This window comes from Zingiber officinale, chromosome 2B, assembly GCF_018446385.1.
Source record: "Zingiber officinale cultivar Zhangliang chromosome 2B, Zo_v1.1, whole genome shotgun sequence".
In the NCBI taxonomy this organism is placed as follows: Eukaryota; Viridiplantae; Streptophyta; class Magnoliopsida; order Zingiberales; family Zingiberaceae; genus Zingiber; species Zingiber officinale.
In genome coordinates this window covers 147,400,275-147,422,763 of record NC_055989.1, presented here as the reverse complement: position 1 = coordinate 147,422,763, position 22,489 = coordinate 147,400,275, and the positions used below count along the sequence as shown (strand labels likewise).

General features: G+C 35.2%; 2 protein-coding genes and 1 long non-coding RNA gene across 3 annotated transcripts; 2 read left to right on the top strand and 1 right to left on the bottom strand.

Annotated features, from left to right (window-relative positions):
* Positions 1–129: 129 nt before the first annotated feature.
* LOC122047706 lies at positions 130–7,958 on the bottom strand. The gene is made up of 6 exons (XM_042609143.1): positions 7,351–7,958; positions 5,922–6,033; positions 5,653–5,824; positions 5,374–5,570; positions 3,818–3,953; positions 130–523 (listed from the first exon to the last, which is right to left on the bottom strand). Exons 1-5 carry the CDS (start codon positions 7,845–7,847, stop codon positions 3,834–3,836), a joined length of 1,098 nt encoding a protein of 365 aa, XP_042465077.1. The 5' UTR covers positions 7,848–7,958; the 3' UTR covers positions 130–523; positions 3,818–3,833.
* Positions 7,959–9,138: 1,180 nt separating this feature from the next.
* On the top strand, positions 9,139–11,945 carry LOC122049644. Its single transcript, XR_006131010.1, has 4 exons — positions 9,139–9,559; positions 10,791–10,899; positions 10,991–11,080; positions 11,581–11,945. It is a non-coding gene; the product is annotated as an uncharacterized LOC122049644 (long non-coding RNA).
* Positions 11,946–13,370: 1,425 nt separating this feature from the next.
* Positions 13,371–20,504, top strand: LOC122047705 (enhancer of polycomb-like protein 1). The gene is made up of 14 exons (XM_042609142.1): positions 13,371–13,916; positions 14,011–14,231; positions 14,992–15,121; positions 15,210–15,312; positions 16,038–16,161; positions 16,966–17,031; positions 17,267–17,305; positions 17,776–17,856; positions 17,969–18,016; positions 19,144–19,194; positions 19,287–19,355; positions 19,565–19,807; positions 19,936–20,111; positions 20,216–20,504. The coding sequence occupies exons 2-14, from the start codon at positions 14,073–14,075 to the stop codon at positions 20,226–20,228; spliced, it is 1,302 nt and encodes a 433-aa protein (XP_042465076.1). The 5' UTR covers positions 13,371–13,916; positions 14,011–14,072; the 3' UTR covers positions 20,229–20,504.
* The last annotated feature ends 1,985 nt before the right edge of the window (positions 20,505–22,489 follow it).

Sequence of the window (22,489 nt, the reverse complement as noted above, 5' to 3'; positions counted from 1 at the left end):
ACTACACTGAGATGATCGAGATGCAACATCAAAGAAGCTTAGGGCGTGCCGAGAAACATTGCTCGTCCGAGCTACTTCTTCAGGAGTGGAAGCGCGATCTGTATTCAACTCACAAAGATAACAACCACATGAATAAGAAATTTGTCTGAAATTTCACAGCTGAAATTTAGCTGAAGTGATAGTGTGGTATGCTACAAGCAGAGATCATTGAGCACAACCTACCGCAAAAGGTTGTCAATAAAAGGTTAGAGTGGAGGGGTTGCAATCTGTATTCATCTATCTCCGAGGTATTCCATATACATTGCTAGAAGATAGCACGGCCAATGCGATTTCGATAACCATAACGGGAAACCAAACATTGTAGGTCAACTATAGTGTTAGGAACATTGGTAAATATGTTACATAACAACCTAATTAGAAACTACTTTCTAAAATTATAACATACAACCAGTAACAAGTCTTAGTAGAGTTCTTTTTCCACCCTTGTAAGTGTTAGGATCAAGCTGATGAAACCGAAAAGTGTCTGCAAAAGTAAGAAGGTATTAGCAATATACATTGGCCATCCATGAATCTAAGAACCAACTATATCATCGATCATCAGCATTAGTCTACCAGATCATCAATAAAGCAAACTATGGAAAGATAATGATCAAATGGTAAACAACCATAATTAATATGCATGACAAATCGTGAAAGGAAAGATAAATAAAGCAGCAGCAGATGTTTCAATGCATCAACATATATTTCCAGGATAAGAATGCAATTATGAAGTAACTTAAATTTGTATATAATCTGACTTTCCACCTAAGCCAAAGTTAGAAGTTGACATTTCATATTATAGAAGATGGAGAGAATGGCTCAAGCTTAAATAAAGATCAATATATGGAGAATGATAAATATGCATGGCAAGTCATGAAGAATTCATTCATCTTTAATAGAAACTGAAAATAAATACAGCAGCAGCAGATATGTTCAATGCATTAAATATATGTTTCAAGGGTAGGAAGGCACTATAAAGTAAAAAATTGCAAATAAACTAGCAGTCTTGTTAAACTAAATTTAGAAACAAACATTTTATATTATAGGTAGCAAAACGTGAAACCATCACCTCGATGACCCCTTTAGGGTGGCCTCCACTGTTTGGGAGATAAATCACGGGGGGCTTTACCCAACAACAACAACACAAGCAAGGAGAGGGTGAGGCAACCAACGGAGCATTTCGCACTCGCTGAGAATCAACCCCAAGCCTATTGGCATTAACACTCTGACATGAGCCAACTGCATCAGCCCATCAGGGCAACATTTTATATTATAGAAAACAGAGAGAATGACTTCGATAATAGATAAATAAGATGTACAACTTGACAAAAGGAGACTACACTCGCCCCCAGTGCCCCCACCAACCCATCCTAGAGCCAACAAGGAAGTAAATCATGGGTGACTACTAGCCCTTGGAATACTGACTAGCGCATGAGGAAGATATTTACCTCGATTATACGAAGATTCAAACCCCAGACCTCAAATTGGCAACACCTCATGTGCTAGTCATAGGAGCAACATTTTATATTATAGAAAATAGAGAGAATGGTTTCAATAATAGATAAATAAGATGTACAAAAGATGATATAAGGTGAATAATCTTCATGAAGAATAAAGTTGGAACACTAACAGGATTTTCTGCCAGGATTTTCTGCATGAGCATATACCATATTATCTGTGACAACATAGAACAAGTGCCAAAAAATTGGATCACAAGTTCAAGATAATAGTCCATCTTTGTGCGTGAAGAAGAGAGGCATGTGGATGATTCCCTTCTCAAGAATGAAAGGAAAGAAGAATGAGAAACATACGCTTGCAACTTGTGCAATTGCTATAACTAGGAGGAATGGAAAATTGAAATGGGTCTGATCGCAAGGCATTTTCAAGTCTAGATTTTCTTTTTTTTTTTTATTGACCAGAATGTTATTGTATGTTATTTCATATGATTAGGGACAGAATGAACCATTGCTTAAGCAGGGGTCCAAAGCCTAAAAGACATCGTGGAGTGCATTTAGAAGTTGTGGCCTGTGGGTAGGTTAAACTATAATTCAACAAAAAACAAAGTTTAGAATAGCGAAAATAAAGACCAGCCAGCTCAACCTGAGATTTTGGCAATCTCAATATGGGAAGGGACACAATAAGGACTGACGGTCTAATTCTTAGAGTTTTCTTGTTGATGTAGCTAGTTTTCTCACTATTAATCTGTAAAAGAAATTTCAGATTGAAGTGTGATTTTCTTTCTTGATCTGTTGTTAAGACATATGTATACATGTTTTTAGTAGCCAGAGTTTGTACATTGTTTTAAATTTACTATTACTATTCTCTTTTCTCGCTTCAACTAGCATCTTCTTCTTCCCTGCTATCTTTTTCTTTACTGTTTTTTGTTCCTCGTTTTCTTCTTCCCGCAACAAAAGCAAATGCCTTGATGGAGGACAGGTGATTAGGGAAGAAGTTGCAAGAAGAAGAAAAACAAGAAGAAAGCATATCATGAGAAAAAAGAGGATATTTTCCCACTTTTCTCTTGGATTTTCTCTTAGCCAACTTTTCTTTGCAAACCTCAAAAGCAATCACTTTGATGCACAAGAACTCAAACAAACTGGTTTTGGGTCAAAATCAATCTCACTTGTAGAGAATTTTGTGTCAATCATAACCAAGCAAATTGATTCTGAAATATGTTTGCACAGTCAATTTCTTATATTTATGCTCCATTAGGATGTGAGAACACCCAAAACGATCAATTTAGGCAGAAGTTAACTAAATAAGCCAATTTTGAGCTAAAATCAGTTCGTGGATCATCATGGGCTAATTAGGATGTGTGACACTCCAAAATAAATATTGTAGGTGCAAAGGAATTCAAACAAATCTATTTTGAGTGATAATCATGCCTCAAACTGATTTGTCAAACAGGATGCATACCATTTTCTAGCAATTAGACCTATGCAAGCCTTGCATGGAAATTTATCTATATTTATGCACAAAATATTTTAATATGGACATTTTAAGTGCAAATGTACTCAAACAGGCTGATTTTGAGTGAAAATCATGCCAAAGTTGATTTGCAAATCAACTTGCAAATATGGTTCCATACTTTTGAAGGGTTTTTTGAAATTGAGGAGTAAAACAGGAAGAACAATAGTAAGGGATGAGTTTTGGTAAAGGTTAATTAAAAGGGGCATGATCTGGTAAATTGACCTATATATGGCACCTGTGAAAATGTACACCTCACTTTTTCTAAACATGGGCATGCCTTTGTGTGTTTTAGGTAAAGTAAATCACAACAAGTTAAGGATTACATTAAATTTAACTACATGCATATTAAGGAGATATCTTATCAAAATACAGAATATGACATTTTAACATCAACAACCAACATGAAAAATGGAAAACATAATTAAAAAATAATACATTGTTCTTTTATGATGCCAAACTCAAATTGCAAGGTCAAAAAAACTTAATATCGAAAGATGGAACATAAGAGTGGAACACATGTCAACAGAAGATTTACAAAGCATTACAAATTCTACAAATTCTACACAGAAGACTGCAGCAAAATTTTCCTCATGAATAATGATTACAGTATTCTAGCATAACACATTAATAGACAGTAAACATCAACTCATCATCAGCATGTAAAGAGTACTTATGACCAATAACAAGGCTTCATCTCAAGGAATGTCAGCTATCCTCAAATCAGCAAAGAGGAAAAAGGCATCTAGAGAAAAACAGCATACTAAAAAAAACAGTGTAAAGAGGAGATGATAGTTATAGATCATCTAACCAGCTATTTAATAGGATCATGTTTTTTTGAGTAAATGGTTCTTCAGCATGTCGGTTACGCCTGTGACAGGGAAACTTTTACAACCAAGCAATTCTTCAAGCTTGGTATCGCATGTAATCACCATATTTGTATCATCCTACAAAACTTAAGGAATCAAAAATCTGATTACAAATAATAAACTGCTGGCAAACAAGGGATATATCAAATAGATGCAGGTGATCCCAAGTTCACTTGAAATAATAAATGATGTTGGTACAAAACCAATTATGTAAACACAATCATTATATAAATCTTATTTGTAAAAACAAAGTGAAATTTTCCTTAAGACTATGATCAAACAAACATAACCTAAACATGAATCAAGGGCATACAAGTACTAACATAGAAAATGAGGGTGAAATAAACATGGATACATAAGATCGTAAAAAGGAACATAGCATCTTGCAAGGGGAAAAGAAAACTGATTCGCTAAGCATGGAGGAAGAAATTGACTTTATACTGCCATCATCATGTGTCTGTTAGATTAAATGGCAAGCAATTCAACAACTCTTGATAGTGACAACTAGTTCACCCAAACCCCGAATATCAAGTAGATAAAGCATTTTGATTGGTGTAACAAAGCATTCACTGAACCTCCTAATAAATTACAATGTTTCATAAGAGAATCAAAAAGCAGTGTTTCAATCAGAATAAAAAGACTGTTGGCGACTGATACAGTGGAGAAATGCTACACTAATCTTTCATGAATGTGGTATTGAGAGGCATATTGAACTAGCATCCTCCTAACCCAATCTTTGTAGGCATATAGTTCATGCCATGAGAAGGGTATATTAAGTAAATAAATGCTTCTAGTGATAGCATCCAAGTGCAATGTGAAAGTAAAAAAATCTTTGACATAGAGAAAAAAACACTATGATTATTGATTGATATAAAAATCAGATATCATTAAGATTAAAAGGGCAACATTAGCTATCATCACTGACTCATTAGTTCTAACTGTATGGAGTCAACTACCTGTGTCTCATCTCTCCATTAAACTCTGTAAAAAGTTACATGGCTAATCATTTTGATTATTAATTAACACAAAACTCGGATATCTTGAAGAGTGAAAGGCAACAATACAGATATCATCGAATTGAGTTAGCCCAAACTATATGGAATTGATTACATGTATCTCAATCCTCCATTAAACACTGTACAAAGCTATACTAAAGATCTTAAATCACCTCTAATTGCATTAACTATAATCTCTCTCTACCCTTCCATCTTCAATTTCATCAGATCAATTTTCCTAACTAATAGAATTCATTATTACCTCGAACATATTCATTCCACCTCAACCTTTTTTCTTGGAACTACATCTAATTGCTCTTGAATGCTAAATCTTTTCCAAAATCTTCACATCTCTATCTTAGCAATCCTTAAAAAATCAAAAGTAATTATGCAAGCAGAAACTATTGGCTTCTAAGAAAAATATAAACGCGTCAATAAGTAATGAACTATGCATACGTGATATAAACCGACAATGTCATTTCATGCAAATAGCTAGAACTTACCTCCAGCTGATTGGATTTTATGTAGTCCCATACACGGCTCAAAGCATCAGATTGGAGCATCTCTCTTTCTTCACATCCAAAAAATTTGGCCAGAGCAACAGAAATAGAAAGAGGATATCCATCAGAATCAAGTTGAGAAACTTCAGGTGTAGTAACCTCTTCAGCCTTTAGCCTTTTGAATTCAGAAGCAGTCTCTTCTGAAAAAGAGAAACAAAAAAGTATTGTTCGGCTTTGCCTGACAAAGATGCACAATTAAATATGCAAGATAAACCATCATACTCGCACAATCAAGTGGAAGAATATGTTTAGCTAACAGCTTGTTCATTTTAAACATGTCAGTACTGTCAGTCTCAAACACCACCCTAAGTTCATCATTACATATGATCTTCCTCTTATTATTAGGATCTTGGAGATTGTTTTTTCGGATGTAAGCCCAGAGTTGCTTCACAATCTGTATTGAGATGAGTGATGACTAATTAATATACAGAACAATAGCAACTGTTGGAGCAAGGTTTTGCAACAGTGAATATGCTGATTGTAAGATGAACCTGAGTTCTTGACATTGCTGCCTCACCAACAATAGGCTGGAGTTCAGGTGAAACACCACAAACTTTGTTTAGACCCCCAGAACCACCTTTTCTTTTAGCCTTAGGTGGTGCACTGCACAGTAGATGAAACAACAGTAACCAATACAACAACTACAGAACAATACGTAAATGGCACAACATATATGCATTTCTTTATACAATCAACTGTAGAATATATTGATCAGCTATAAATAAACTGTGAAATTTTAAAATGAAAAAAAATGATTGGACACAAAGCACATGAGACTGCACAACACTACCAATCAGAACTTCATACTAATTGATTACCTCCCCAATAAAAATAGAAAGAAAAAAAAACCCACGAGATGAGCCTTAACTCACGCACGCGCGCGCACACACACATACAACAAAGGGGTAAGTAGATCTTTTTTTTTCTGGATAGTAAGACCACACACACAATGAAGGGGTAAGTAGATCTTTTTTTTCTGGATAGTAAGACCACACACACACACACACAACGAAGGGGTAAGTAGATCTTTTTTTGGGGATCGGAAGACTAATATAGTAGATTACTAGTGATGTAGCTTTTATATGGTTCACCAAAGGAATAAGATCCGTGTAAGTAACCTCAAATAGTTGGAGTAAAAAGGATTGGTCCTTATAAATTATAATGATTATGAAGATGACAATCTGAGTAGATTAAGTTATCAGTGTATATACAAAAAAAGGAACAAATCTGCCCTCGAGAAATCTTAAGAATACGTTCAATCTTCTCTGTTACATACAAATCAGTCTAATCATCAAAGAGCATAGCATTAAGGCTTAAGTACATTGCATTTCAAGTTTACTCATTCCAAGCCGGTGCAAGAATTGTGGATTGGTAAAAGCCACACAAGGAGTAAGGAAGCTTGGAGATAAATAAGTAACCAAGGTTTTTTTTTCAAGTTTTTAACATAGATAAACAGCCAGGATCATGAACGACTTGACAAATAAAATAACAAACAGTTAAATGCTAGCATAACACTTCAGTTCATCCAAAAAATCTGCAGTTCTAAAGAATGCACTTGTGACTATAATCTTGCAGTACATTCTTTCTCCATGTTCTTTTTGATCTCTTTTTGTCTAAAAGCTTGGATGTTCCAAATCTTAAGATGATCCCAGAAAATAACAACAAGACAGGATACTCGTTTAACTCTATCCAGTCACACGTGTTTAAGATAAATTAATATGTCAGACCAAATCTCCAACTTCTTACTACGGACGCCTAAACCATTAATCACCGTACTCATTAGCAAAGGGAAACTCAAAAATAATAAAAAATGGAAAAATATAATCACATAAGAAGTGGAGCAAAGCAAGGGATAGTTCGATATAAGCCCCAGAGTAACGTGGTTGGTGTATATGATGTATTATAAGCAAAAGGTAGAACCTTTCCTTTGGCGCAGACACAGCGACAGCTGCAGGTGGGGGGAGGTTGGCAGCATGGACGCCCTGCGGTGTCTGGTGGAGCTGCTGCTGTAGGTGGTATGCTGCCATGACGGCGGCAGCTGGCAGAGGCGGGGGCGGGGGATACTGGAAAGTGATTCCGGGGTGCTGCTGAGGGGGGAAAGGATCTGAGGGCGCGGAGGAAGTTGGCTGGTGAGTGGAGAACTGCTGTTGCAACGGCAGGTAGGGCAGGAGGATGTAGGGGCTATGCGGGGAAGCCGCAGGAGGAGGCTGCTGGGAAGCGAGAAAAGTGGCCGCCGGCAGGCGAGAGGGGCCCAGTAGGATCTCGATCTGGTCGCGAATGAAGGCGGACTTGTGGGAGAGGTCGACGCCTAGCTTGGCTTCGACCTGGCGGACGACGCCGGAGAGGGTGGCGGCGGGGTCGGAAGTCTGCCGGAGGATGGACTCGATGCAGCTGGCGATATCCTCGTCGGAAACCATGGCGATGGCTGGTACAGCGCCGTCCAACGGCGGCTCCAGCGAGACGGAGCAGCGACCTAAACTCAAATCGCCCGCTCTCCGTACCTCTCACTCAAATCCCTCTTTTCTCTGTGACAGGTAAGCCAAGGAGGCCTTTAGAATATAAAGGACGGTGTGGAATGACCATAATGCCCTCAGGAGTTTTTAAACATAAAATCTAAAAATAAAATAAAATAAAATGACTCTTTTTAATAAAACAGCCTCAATGTTTTATGAATGCCGAAGTACTCCTTTCCTATTAATGGTATGAGTGAAGAGAATATTCTTCGCATTTAATAATCTCTTTGTTACTTTTTAAATAGTGGGTGTTTTTAGAAAAAAATATACAAGGCCAATACTTACTGATAATAAATATTTAAGAAATAACTTTTTTAAAAGTAAAATATGTTAAATATTTTTTATACAAAATATATTCATTGCTTTTGTCTTTATTACATTTTCATTTTCATATATCAATTCCTTATAAAAATTATACTAACTGCACCTGGAAACTAAAAAAAAAATGCAGTAAATATATTTATCATGAATCTTTTGAAATTTGCTCTAACAAATTTAAGATATTTATTTAATTTATTTTCTTTTAAAAAAATAATAGTAAATTATGGTTGAGAAAAAAAGAAAAGAAATTGAATTAGTTGAGAAAAACGACCGTGATTTCTTAATTTGACATTGACATTTTCCCAATAAAAAGTCAAATTAGTAGATGGTGAACTGGTGGTGCCGTGGTGGTGTAAAGATCGGATTTGTATTTGGAAAAGTTTAATAAAGTTAGAGTAATTTTGAAAATAATTTTAATAGATATTGAAATATTTTTAACCATAATTATTATATTAAAGCAATTTTAATGATATTTTTAATGTTTTATCCAGGTTAGAGCAAATTTAATGATTATATTTGAAGCAATTAGGGCTAATTACGGCATCTAATTACATTTGCTTTGTTGACTTTTGAGATAACTTCCAAAAAGTAGCTGAGATTTTCTCAACTTTCTGGATGTTGACGATCTCGATCTAAGATTTTGCTATTTTTAGGATGGAGACCTAAAAGGTTACTTTTGGATATCATGCTATTTTTGTTAAAAATGACATTTAGATCTTACACATTCTCACATCGGGTCTACTGGGTCCCTATTGAAAACCAATAATAAGTCCGTATCAAAGTCGAGTGAGATTTCACTACACCGATAGAAGTGAGAACTAGCCGTTGCCCTCGTCCCCAACCGAACGGCTACTTTTTCCTCCTCTTCTTCTCAAATTTAACCCTTCTTCCCTAGCGTCATGCAGATCGAGGGCGATCACGATGTCCGGTCCTCCATGCCTGAGGCCGATCTCTTACCGGCCAAGTCCGCCAGAAGGCAAGATGCTGCCGAGGACGCTTCATGCAGGGCGTACGTCGACCAACTCCATCTGCCTCCGATCTCTGAGCTCGGCGTTGCCTGGCCGTCAACAGCAGCACCCTCTGAATCTGAACAGATCCGTCGGTATCCGCTCTTTTCTCAGAAGCCGCACAACCCCGGTGTGCTAAACCCATTTCAGGGTTGAAAAAAGCCCCAAATCATCTTCTCGGCAAGACGATATCCACATGCTTAAGCTACTTGAGAATAGTTACACTCAGTGAAGATTTATCAATGCAAAAGCTCAGGCAGCTGAAGAAGCTAAGAGAGTCTCTGCGAGGTTAGAACCCTAGTAATTCAAAACATTTAATCTCTGATTTCGTCAAACCAATATTGAATTTTGGGATGGTTTCCGGAGATCATTATATGGAACATCAACGAGGATTGCTGTGATTCCATCACTCATCAAGTAGGATATGTTGGAGTACAAACAATCTGTTATTGTCGGAAATTTTACGGGGTATTAGTTGAATTTAAATTCACTTATCTATTGAAAAGACCTGAGCAGATAATCTCATACTGTCAGCAGGGGCTGGTTTCTGACCTCGGATCGGACGAGCGGTTGGATCGGTCGAGTGAAGGTCGGGTCGGCCGAGCGGAATGACCGAGGTCCTTGAAACAGATTCGCCCCCACCTCTGGCGGTACTTCGAGACTTACTCGAGTCGTCTGTTTCCCAGGATACAACGGTCTGACCGTGAACTCCACCAAGCACTGCAGCACAGATCTCCTGGACCACTTTTTTGTGGTCCAGGGGATGTGCCACTCTCATTTGAGGCTAGATCACGATCCATTCGCAAATGGTTGCTATCCCTTCTAGGGTTCACCGTTCCCATCAGGTTATAATTTTTGTTTGGAGCGGGTGGCCGGAGGCTGTCCGAAGGCCTCCGGTGGTGGATAAGTGGTCAAATTACTGAGCGCCGAGCGAGGGTGTCCTTCGGGCGGCCTTCGGCTCCGAACAAAAACTATAACCTAGTGGAGACGGCGATCGCGATCCGACCGCAAATGGGAGTGACACATCCCCTGGATCACAAAAAGTAGTCCAAGAGATCCTGCCTCCAAACACTGGTGGTCGTGCGAACTGAGTTGACAGAGGATGTTGTGTTTTTTTTTTTGCCTATGATCGGAGCCTCCTTATATAGGAGCTCGAATCAATGGTCAGAGTTAATGTCCATTAAGACCATTATTAGCCCTACAGTGAAACGACCACCATTCCATTTGGGTAAATTTTTGCCCCAGACTCTGGATTTGCACCCACATATAAAAAGTAGTTTCTCCCTATGCATTTGTTCATATCCTAATGTGGGACTAAATATAAACCATCAAAAAACTCCCAATGTGGGACTAAAGTCCCATGCACAATAGAGCTTCTTCTCTTCCACCTCTTCTCCATTCACACTTATTCAACAAGATACTGCTATGATTCCATCACTCGCAGCTTTCTTTTAGTTTCATATATATTTTTGGTTTGAGAATTGGATAATTAACCATGTCCTATCATTTTGAATTTTAGATGCTGCATTTGGACAAGTGGGACAGTGTTGAAGATGATTATTCAGTCAGGGATAACTAAAGCTCTGCAGGATGCTTCACTTCGACTCCCAATTACTGATGATGTTAAGGTATGATACCTGTGTAACTGTGTTAATAATCCTACGACGTATGTTTTGTTTCTTGGGTTGATTAAAGATGGTTAGTTTACTGAATTTGTAGGTTGATATAAGAGAACTTGAAGAAGTTATGAATGTGACATTACTAGAGCTGGTATCATTGTCACCGTGCACGGGAAGATTTCAACCAAAGGTAACAATTTGGAAGAGAAATAATGAGGTGTTACTTGAAGAAGTTTGTATATACTCATTTTGTTTAGTGAAAAATCACTCCTCCAACTGCTATAGATTTTGCATCAGTAACAGTATACTTCAACATGAATAAGTATTCCATGTATTTAAGTATCTCTAGCATAGCTTGTTCTCACCTTTGTGTTGAATCTTTCTACCTTGAGGCTATAGTGTGTCTGTGCTGTTGTTTCGATCCTTCACTTTCTAATCTTTGTAAGTTCGATCATACCGTGCTTAGATTGTTTAGTGGGAAATCACTCCTGTAATATACAGATTTTGCATCAATGATTCAGTATACTTCAACAAGCACACGAATAGGTATTTCATGTAGTTAAGTATCTCTAGCACTTCTTGTTATCGCCTTTGTGTAGTTTCGGTCCATCGCTTTCTAATTTTTGTAAGCTCTATCATACTATGCTTAGACTGGTAATGTCTTATATTAGTGGACTACTTTTGCAACAGGCTGAAGATATTTACGTCGGAGCTTCAAATCTAGCAAGTTGTACCAGTAACGAGAGGGTTTTGATCGAAGATTGAGGAAATCTATCATTGACTTCAGGGATATATTGACTAGGAATCTAGAACAAAAGTTTCACAAATTGTTTTTCATATATATAGGTCAAGGAATTGAGCTTGAGATCCCAACTTACTCAAACAAAGGAAAGCAGTCAGTCTGTGATCAATTGATCAATCGATTAATCCTCCTGTTCGATAGCCCTTATTCTTTTTTCAAAATGAACAACACGAAGTGCAGATACTTACAGTTTGATGAAGGGTCGGCTTAGTTCATAACCCTTCGATATAGAACATTGAATATAGATTAGCTCAAAGCAAATAAAAATCTCTTCTTTTTTTCTTTTTTCCTTTTTATTTTTGTATCAAACAACTTGTATTCATGCGTTTTGTGAATTTTTCACTGTGAATACTTATAATCAAATACAATTCTTGAGTAGCTTGATGATAGTTGCTACTTTATTCGTATTTCTCTTCGTTAAGCCGATCGTGGTTTCGTGAATTTCCTATCCATTCAAATGTATCGTGAGCAAATATATAAGCATATATAGATGGTTAATATGTCGTATACAAATATATTATTATCATGAGATACCGCCAAACTTTAGATGACAGATTCGGTTCAATAGAAGTTTTCTACTAGTTATCAAGGTAAATCAGAAAGTGCTCAGGATGAACAATCCAGAAGTTTAGTGTCTTTTGATTGTGTGTTTTATTTGAAAGAAAAATTTATGTAAATATATCGTACATGAAAAATCAAATCATAAATGTATGGATGACAATTGAATGTCCTTTTATTACACCATGGCTCTGAGCTATTATCATATAGGAATAATATTAAGATAAGAGTATGAATCTCTAATAATTAGTAAGCAAACATGTAGGTTACGTTTTACAAGAGGTAATCTGTCTTGTAACATGATTACATTATAATATTGATTACTTTATTTGGTATAGTATTAAAATTGTAATGTAATATAATCTAGATTACAAAAGAAAATAAAATTTTGTAATATGGATTACAAATTAAACACCATGTAATATCTAATTACATTACGAGGTTATCGTTAAATGTCAAATATACCCCTAGTCCATTTTAGGTATAAACTGGTCATCGACATCGCTTCCGTCGTTAGTCAGCCGTCGGTCTTTGGCCTTCGCTGCCTACCACCGGTGATCACCGTCGGTCACCGCCACTGCCTTCACTAGTCACCAACGTCACTGCCACCACTGTCGGTCATCGGCGCCGTCGTCGCCTTCGTGGGTTATCGACATTGTAAGATATTTTTATTATTTTATAATAATACAAATTACATTCCTTATAAAAATTTATTGGACACCAATAAAAAATTTAATCTTTATAATTAAATATTACACATATTATATTATCAAATATAGTAGTTTAATCAAATTATATTATAAAAATTTATTACATTACAAACTGGATTATATAGCTGTAGTAATAATAATAAAATATATCACATTTAAGTCTCTTTATATTTATTAATATTGATTATTAAAAGAACATATGTATTTTTAATATTACCGTGGTAAAAATATCAATTGAATATTTTATTTATGATGGTAATAAAAAATATTTACTATTTTACTATTTTTCTACTTTTACTATAAAGTATTAATATAAAACTTTGGATATTATGTCACATTATCTTATCGTATACGTATTCTATGCGGGCGAGCCCATCGACTCTTGTATTCGGGCGAATGATGAGACTTTCTCTGAGGCCTCTTCTTGTTTCTTCCCTCGCTTTTTATTTTTCTCTTCTTCCTCCGTTCAAACCCTAGAAATCCAACCACAATAACCCCCATCACTCACCCGCTTCTCCTCCCCTCCAAAATTCTCGGAATCCTCCAGTCTTCTCGGCCGCCCTCCGCTCCCGCTCCCACACGCCGCCGGCTCCTCGATCCCGGGCCCTAACCGTCCTCGTTCCGGGAAGAGCTGTGGCTCACAAGCGCTCTTCAAATTGCCATCGGGTCGTCTATTGTCTCCCCCCTGCAAGCCTTCCTTGCACGCGAGGAGTGAAGTTTCGTTGAAAAATCTGGCGCCTTGGTGGTCTTCCTCGTCGGTTCGAATCTAGGGCGTTAGCGTATTAAAGAAAAATTGCATTTTGAGCTGCGCGCACGTGTTTTTGGGACGGGTTCGGAGTTTGAAGACACTGAGAATTAAGGGTTTGACTTTGCTTGAGCTTGTTGTGGAATTCGGGCAGCTGAACTCTGCTTTGCCAAAACCTTGTCGTAGCTGGGGAGCCCTAGTAGCCTGGAAGGTATTCCTCTGTTCCTCAAGTATCGGAAGTGACATTGTAGCTGTGTTTGATTGGTTTACTGAGTCATTGGCTTTCATTTTACTCCGACGAGCAGAGTTGTGTAGTGAGCTGAGCAGAGGAATCAAATTGGTACTGGAATAGGGATGAAGGTTTGATATGAGTAGACTGTCATTTAGGCCTCGTCCTCTTGACATTCACAAGAAGCTCCCTATTGTAAAATCTATTAAAGAGTTCGAGGAGGACGATGCTCCTACTGCCACTAGTTCAACCCGAAATTCTCTCCTGCCACGGGTTGCAACTGCCCATGACAGTGAGGTAATCCAGATTCCTGGAAAATATAGTATTCCAACTATTCATTGTATGCTAGCGACTAATGCTGCCTTAGTTTTTCTTAGACAGTGATTCCATTTTGATTGTTGTATCTTATGTCATGGTCAGATCTATTCAAATACACACAGTGTTTAATATGGATACACCACACGAAGCACATGTGTTCTCAGTTACATTTTACACTACTTCCGAATGCTATTTCTCCGTTTACTTGAAGCCTTGAAGGTTCTTAACTTACACAGAGTGGAATTTCAATGAGGAAAAAGCTGTTTATCTGCAGATAGTTTTCTTTTAATTTAATTTAATTTAATTATATTTAATTTTAATTTGTATTTTTTTAAAATTTTCAATTACTTTTATTTTTATGTTTTGGGTGGAGTATGCTTGTTATTAATCTAAAGTTCTAGGTGTCAATGGCACTAAAAACTATCCAGTTATTCACTTGCAGTTGCATGCTTTCAGATTTAATCAGTATGTTCTTTTTTAGCCTTACTTGAGGTTCGTTCCTGTTTCAAGTCTAAAAGGATAAGTTCTCTTACATTTAATTATGGATCAGTTACATATTTGAATAGTGCAAAAAAAACCCATGCAAATTCCTAGAAGAAATGAACTGCCATAACTTTACTCTGAAAACTGCTATCGCTTATCTCACTCAAAATTTTGTAAGCATCTATTTACCCGTAGTTTTGTACATTCTATCTATTTAGATATATAAGCTGATGAGACTGATGTTTGCCTCTTACAGAAACATCGAACTCTTGGAAAGAAAATTTCACAAGAAATTCCTACTCCCCAATTCAGCACTGTGGAAACATATGAAAGAGATTATTCTCAGACCTTTTCTCAAACAACTAGTTACATACATGCAAGAGGAGGTAGACCACCTTATTGTGATAGAAATAGGACATACTAGTTTTCCTTCACATTATTTCTCATGTCGCACATGTATATTACACTTTACAGCCAGGGCTGAGATTGGTGAATTTGTCGAGTATGATTTGGATAATGAGGATGAGGATTGGCTTGAAGAGTTTAACAATGAGAGGAAGATTCTGTCACCAGAAAAGTAATGATAATAATTCCTAGTAACTGAAATTGCCTTGTATGATTAGCAGCTATTTTATCTTACATAATTTTGTAATATGATGTCTGGTTCTTAATCTAGAATCTTAGTTCCAGTAAAATCCAATTAGTTCTATGTTGATTCTATTACCAGAAAAGTAATGATATCAAATTTTCATGTATGTCTAGTGACTGTTTATTATGCTTAATTTTGAAATATATTGTCTCATTTCTAACTGTGAATCTTAATTCCAGTAAAATTTCAATTTCGCTATGTTAAATTTACTTTCTTTAAGTTATTGTTTAGTGCATCGCTATTGTACATTCGATATGGAAAAGAATATATTTGGTTACATTCCAGGGTTCCAGAATCTGAAATCTAGTTTTCAATTGACATTAGCATTTTCAAACAAAGGATATGCATTCTTACCTTCTCACGTTCAATTGCATAGATGAGAATTACATTTTTATCCCCGCTTATGCGTTAAGACAAGATATCTTCTTTGTCAAGATAGGAGTTGTTTTCAATCTTCTAGGGAAGTTTATTTGTGTTTCTTAGTACCTTTCTGTTCCTATTGCCATGTCTTATCTGCTTCATTTGTTTACATTTTAAGACAAGATATTATCTTTTTCAAGAGAAGAGGTGTTATCAATCCATCTGGGGAAGCTTGTTTGTGTTGTTTATTCCCTTTATGTTGCTATTGTCATGTCTTATCTGCTTCATTCCAGGTTTGAGACCCTCCTGTTCAAGTTAGAGATTTTGGATCATAAAGCTCGAGAAAGAGCAGGAGTCCTAACACCTACATTTGGAGCTCCTGTTCCTGTTCTTTTGCAGCTTGAATCTGCAGCAGAGGTTAATCAGTAATAACAGTATCATGGAACCTTATTTGACAAATCATAAGGAATCAACCTTTTCTTTTGTTAGCAAGTTTGTTCCATGATTATCAATCTCTCCATCACCCAAAGAATATGTTGGCTAGCACAGATCTTTATGCTGACGTAGTTGATTTCTTTGGATCCTTATTGAATGTACTTACTGTAAATACCTAAACAAATTTAGAATGGACTCAGAATATCAGATAATTTCTGTTCGTAACTTATTCTTGCTTGTTGATAGTTGGGTTGGAAAATAATTTAAATTTAGATAAGATGTCTAATTGGGTTAAGCATGTTACTTTGACAAATTTATTCTAGTACAAATTGAATCTAAGTTGGACAGGATCTCAACTCTGAACTATTCATATCCCCACAAGTTAAGGATGAGTTATAGAAGAAGTTGGTTGGAGGCTGGAGGAGGAGAAGAACCATCAGTGAACTTGTCAATGAAAGGGTAAAATTTGGTGAGGATTCTCATATTGGAATAGGTGATGATATGGCGGCACAAATGGAAGGTGTTAGGCATTTTGTAGTGACTTGGTTTATCATAAACATGATCATATAGGAAAAAATGAAGATCACATATGTCATAATATATCAGTATTTTATAATTTTTTTCCTGTTTAATCAAGAGATTATTGAGGTGACATTTCCAAATTCTATGGCTTTGGAAAAAATAGTTGATTTGAGCATGTATTGAAAATCTGAAATGTGAGCTTATATTTAATTCCTAAGAAAAAATTTCAAGAGCAAGACTTACTAAAAGTTTACACATTTGCAGGCTTTGCAATCTCTATCTGTGCGTTCCATCATTTTGCAATCAGTATATAATTACTGGAAATCAAAGGTATCATGTAATATAAACAATCAATTTGGGAATGGTACTAGCTATTAAGCATTGATATTTTTCATTTTTTATCCTTTTGTTATAAAGATGAAAACATAGTTTATAATCTTGTTCACTTTGTTTTCTTCTCCGTAGTGCAAAGAATGTGAAATAGTTCATTCTGACTAGAATTTGCAGATTTTCTGTACCTTTATATTAATCCTTTATTCTTATACATGTCTTATCTTTTTGGCAGCGAGAACAGTGGCAAAAACCTATTTTGCATCACTTGCAGGTTAGCATGGCTAATTAGCTATGTTTAATTTTTTATTGATAGTTATTTTTTCTCACTTTTTGCATTATATATTAATATATTGACTTAACTTTGACAAGACGGGTTGCTTTTGTCTTTAACAGTACTGGTCAAAAGTTTTAGAAGACAGCTTTAAATACAAAATGGGCATTTGTTGTCAACATAGATTGTGATTATACTAAAAAAATGCTAATACAGTGAGGTTGCTCCTTACTTGCAAGAGCAGACACTGAAATCTTCCTGAAACTTTAGTCTCTTCGTTGCGCCCAATGCTCTATGGAACTAGTACTATATATGTTCTTTCTACACTTCAATAGAAGAAGTTTAACAATACACTCTTCCTCGTTGTTTGATGTTGATTATACTGGCTTCGTTGTTTAGGAGTTTGTTTCTCTAATGCAATTCTCTGCAAAACAGTCAACCTGAACATAGCTACTTCTACTCTTGTGCAGCCTCCTCCCCCAGTAAACGACACCAATCCATATAATGTGTTTAGACCCAGGGAAAAGGCACATCGCCTTCATACAAGAAGGGTAAACCTACTGAACATGTCAGAATTATTTATCTTCATACCATTTTTTTTTTCAGAACATCAATATGCCAATAATGTATATTCTTGACATTCATGAAGATTCTGTTTCTCAGATGCAAAGGAGGGAAAATAATGTTCAATCCTTTGAAAAGCTTCGGCAGGTAAATGCAACTCTTTCACTCTCATTGGAACATTATTTTCTGAAAAAAACTTATCAAGCATTTATATGTGAAGTCATATTTGACTTCTCACTTAGTCAATATTAATGTAATTGAATCTAGTAATTTTCTCCTTTAGTGTTGTTTGGACCTTTACGATGTGGTCAATCCTAATTTTAAAGTTCATTTTAATTTAATATGAGATCTGAAAATGCTTGCTATGAAGGCATCTATATTTTGTGCTATTTTAACCCAAGAGATTGCCCACTGGACTCAAACCATATTTCCTGTCTGGTAGGGTGGCAAAAGAAGGCCTAGGAGTTCTAAGTTCTTACATGTGTTAAGATTATACATGAATCTGTCATGCCGTCTATCTATTATTGACATATATGAGTTCATTCTGTTTGTTTCTACGTCCTTGTGGAAGAATATCTAGGAATTTTGTTTCTGACTAGTGACTATCAATATCAAGGATTTTCTTTAGTTCAACACACAAACTTTTTTGTTTGGCTGCCAAGCATCTTTGCACTTCAAAACTGGCTTGTAAAGTAACTGCTCATTTGAGATTGATGTTTATAAAAAATCATATCGTTTGCAATTGTAACTGCATTAAAATTGAACACATTACTTATCAGTGTTTTCCTTGTAATCAATCACTTTCCAATAGTTTTCTCTCAAAGTAGCTATTACCATTTTTGCAAGTGGGAAAAAAACATTTGCATTTGTGAGTCAATACTCAGCAACAAAGGATCATATGCAAACCTTGTTTGTGACAATAAGAAGAAAATTTAGAGCCTGATCAGTATGTTATTGCAGGTTAAAAAATTTGTTAGAGCCAAATTATCTTTTTGTATTGACCTCATGACTTCTCTACATATAACTGTTCTGCTTCCTACAAATTAATGGGCCTAATTTTGACTGATCCTGAAAGCTCAAACAATGATATATTATTGGTGACGTCTGACAGAATTAGCCGTATGGATGATAATAACTTTCTTGGTCTTTTGGAATGCTACCAGCTTTGCATATTCCAATTGCTTTTGTTCAGTGTTGTTCCAGTATATATTTACTTCATTTTAGCAATGTTAGCTCTGGTACTTGTTATCCTGAATGAAAGCATTCAATTTCAGGTCAGGCTTAGCTTGGAGCAGGCCAAGAGAGTGGTAGAAGTCTTGATTAAGGTTTATAGTTACACATTCATCTATTATTACTTTGTCTGTATTCAATGCAGTGAAAAAAAAAAGTTAGCGATTCATCACTAGCATGTGTGCAGAGGGAACAGAAGAAACGAGAATTCATGGAATGCGCGGTTAATCTCCAACGCACCAAGTTGAAGTATAAGGTATATCCAAATACAAAAAAAAAATCTACTTTTCTCCTTTAACTAGGCTATTCTTCGAGTTAATAATTCTATTTGAAGTGTTGATAGTTTTTTTATGAAACACTTTTATGTGCAATATATTTGTGCAATATATTTGTTTCGAATTGAATATCATCGATTGCTTGTTAAAGGGCCTTCGAGTTTCCCGGCTTAACTAAAACTTGTTTCAGCATGAGGCACAACTTGTCGACGACAGAATGGCATTGTCTGGTTTTCCAGGATCATGGAAGTTTACTTCCAGCGATGATGATGATGATGATGATGATGACGATATGGATACTGACTACACACAATCTTGGCCCGCCTCATTTTATCCAAATTATGCAGATTCTAATCTTATGGTTGTTCGCAAAGAGCCAATAAAGCGAGAGTTAAAACAGAGATATGTATCGGATGGATGGCTGGAGAGAATGGTATGCTTTCACTTTCCAGAATTGTTTTGTTTTCTATCTGCGAGTTAGTAGAAAGTTTCAAACGAACAATCTTGATGACTTTGAAATACTTAAATGATATAACACTTGAGTGTCCATATCTGTGGCAGGATCCTGATGAGCCAATAATGCTATTCTCAAAACCTCTGGATTCGGATAGACTCGCAGCCTTTGGCATTATGCCACCATCTCATCCGCCCACTGATGATGGATCAGTCATACCGGCCTTCCGTGCCAGGATTGGTCGCGGAGGACGTATAATCTTTGACCGTTGTGACCCGCATTTGTAAGTTTCATTGTATCAAAAGAGCTTTCCTTTTGCTCCCTATCCAAGGCCTCGTCCTCGTCTGTCAAATGGCTAACACTATCACTTGCATTTTTTATGTATAGGCCATTAGATTAAGCCTTTCGATATCACTGATTCTATAGCATTAGGGTTCTTTGATGCAAGCCAAAAGGAAAGCGCGACTGACTCAAAGGTCATGTGCTGATTTAAGATGAAAGAGGTATGACTCGTGGCCAGGCGTGGAGAGGTTTTTCGAACTGGCCATGGTGATCGCTTCTCGGTCTCTCTACCATTGGACACTTATTGTCTTAGATTAAAGGCTAAGCATTCTTTGTTCCTTGTTCTACTATTGTGGATCTGAGTTTACTTCCAATGCTTGCTATTTTGGGTTAACTCTTTGATGCGATGAATATGATGGCTCGTGCTTGGATAGGGGCTCAGGATCAGCTTCATGAAAATCTTATATTCTCCAAGGAGGTTTTACCATGTGTAAACACTCTTTCATGGAACTTTAACTTTAGTCGGACGTAACCAAGAAACCACAAGTTTCGCTTGGTTAGTTCGGAATGCTAAACTTATTAATTTGTCCAGTATAATACTGCAGCGATCTGACTTGATTTAGGCATTTCATTATTCTCATGTTTCTTCATATTTTGACTCAACCTAACCCACAATTCACATGAAACAAACCGTTTATATGTTACAACTTGATCGATTATAGTTACTCCATTAGCTTGATCCATTTAAACACAATTCATTTTTAAATAAAGAATAATAAAATTTGAGTTTTTATTTAGACAATTAAAATTGAAAAGTCAAATTATACTACTAATAGTGAGAAAGTTCAATCTTTTTTTTTGACGCATTATTGAAAAGATAAAGTAAACTAACAACTTTAAATAACTTTAATAGATTATTGTAAAAAAAATAAAGAGTTTCGTTAATCTATGCATTTAGTAAATTTATAATTTTAATTAATTTATTTTTAAAAATAAAAAATTTCAATAATCTACTAGCAATATAACTGTCAACCAAACAATAATTAACATGTTTGATTTGTCAAATCTAATATTAAATAGCTTTTTACATTACCGTGCAGTAAACTTTCTGAAATACTTAAATCACTTATTTTATTTTTAAAATTATTAAACTCACTTATTTTATTTTTAAAATTATTAAACTCACTTATTTTATTTTTAAAATTATTAAATTAGGTACCCAATATTTATTTTATCTTTCGTATTTATCCGACCGCTTGTTATATTTGGGTTTTTTTTTCAATGCGTAGATTTATTTTAAAAATATTTTTTAGAAATCACTGTTCTTATTAATATATCATGTTAAATTAATATTTAAAAATATAAATATAATCAAGAGAATTAGACGAATATATATGATTTAATTTTATATTATTCTAAACTCTTAAATCTATCTAGTTGATTTCAATTAAAATCAGTTGTACACCTAGAAAATTCAAAATGGTATGAATTATATATTGTTTTTTTTCGTCTATTTTTCTCAATTATATTCACGTTTAAAATTTTTTAATCAATTATTGTAATTTACTGTTTATGAATATAAAACCAATTTTAATGGACTGAGCACTCTTTTAATTTTTTTTTCACAATTAAAAAATTAATTCATGTTTTAAAACAATGGTTACACTTAATATATTTAGCCAAATTAATACGTTAAAAACATCTATATATATATATATATATATAATTAAGAAAATTAGATTAACACATAAATCAATCAATCGATTTCGATCAAAATCGGATGATGAACATAAAGAGCTTAGAGTGATATAGAAAAGATTCTATGTGTTCGTCTAGATTTTTATAGCCATACCATCAAAAATTCAATTTTGGATTAAAATATTAAGGGTAATGTTTTTTTTAATATGAATATATAAAAAAAACTAATTTATGTTAAAAAAATCATTACATTTAATATATTAAGTCAAATTAATATTTGAGACCGAGTATATAATCATTAGAATTAGACAAATATATAAAATATGATTTATCATTCTGAACTCTCTAAATTCATTTATCGATTTTGTTTGAAATAGACTAAAGTGGATTGATGAATGTAAAAAATTCGAAATGATATAGAATTATATTTTATATATTTCTTTAGATATCTTCATTATATCCATATCTTAAATATTAATTTAACATATTATCTTTGAGAGCAATAATTTTATAAATATCACTATATCTAGAAAAAAAAATTTAATTTGAGCGAATCCTTAAGGGGCTTTATTCCTTATCCATTTCTCTGCTCTTTCATTCACTGGGCACTCAAAAGAGTTACTATACCTGGCATGTAAAAACTTGAACATATAATACATGTTTCCATGTAATTTTAAATGG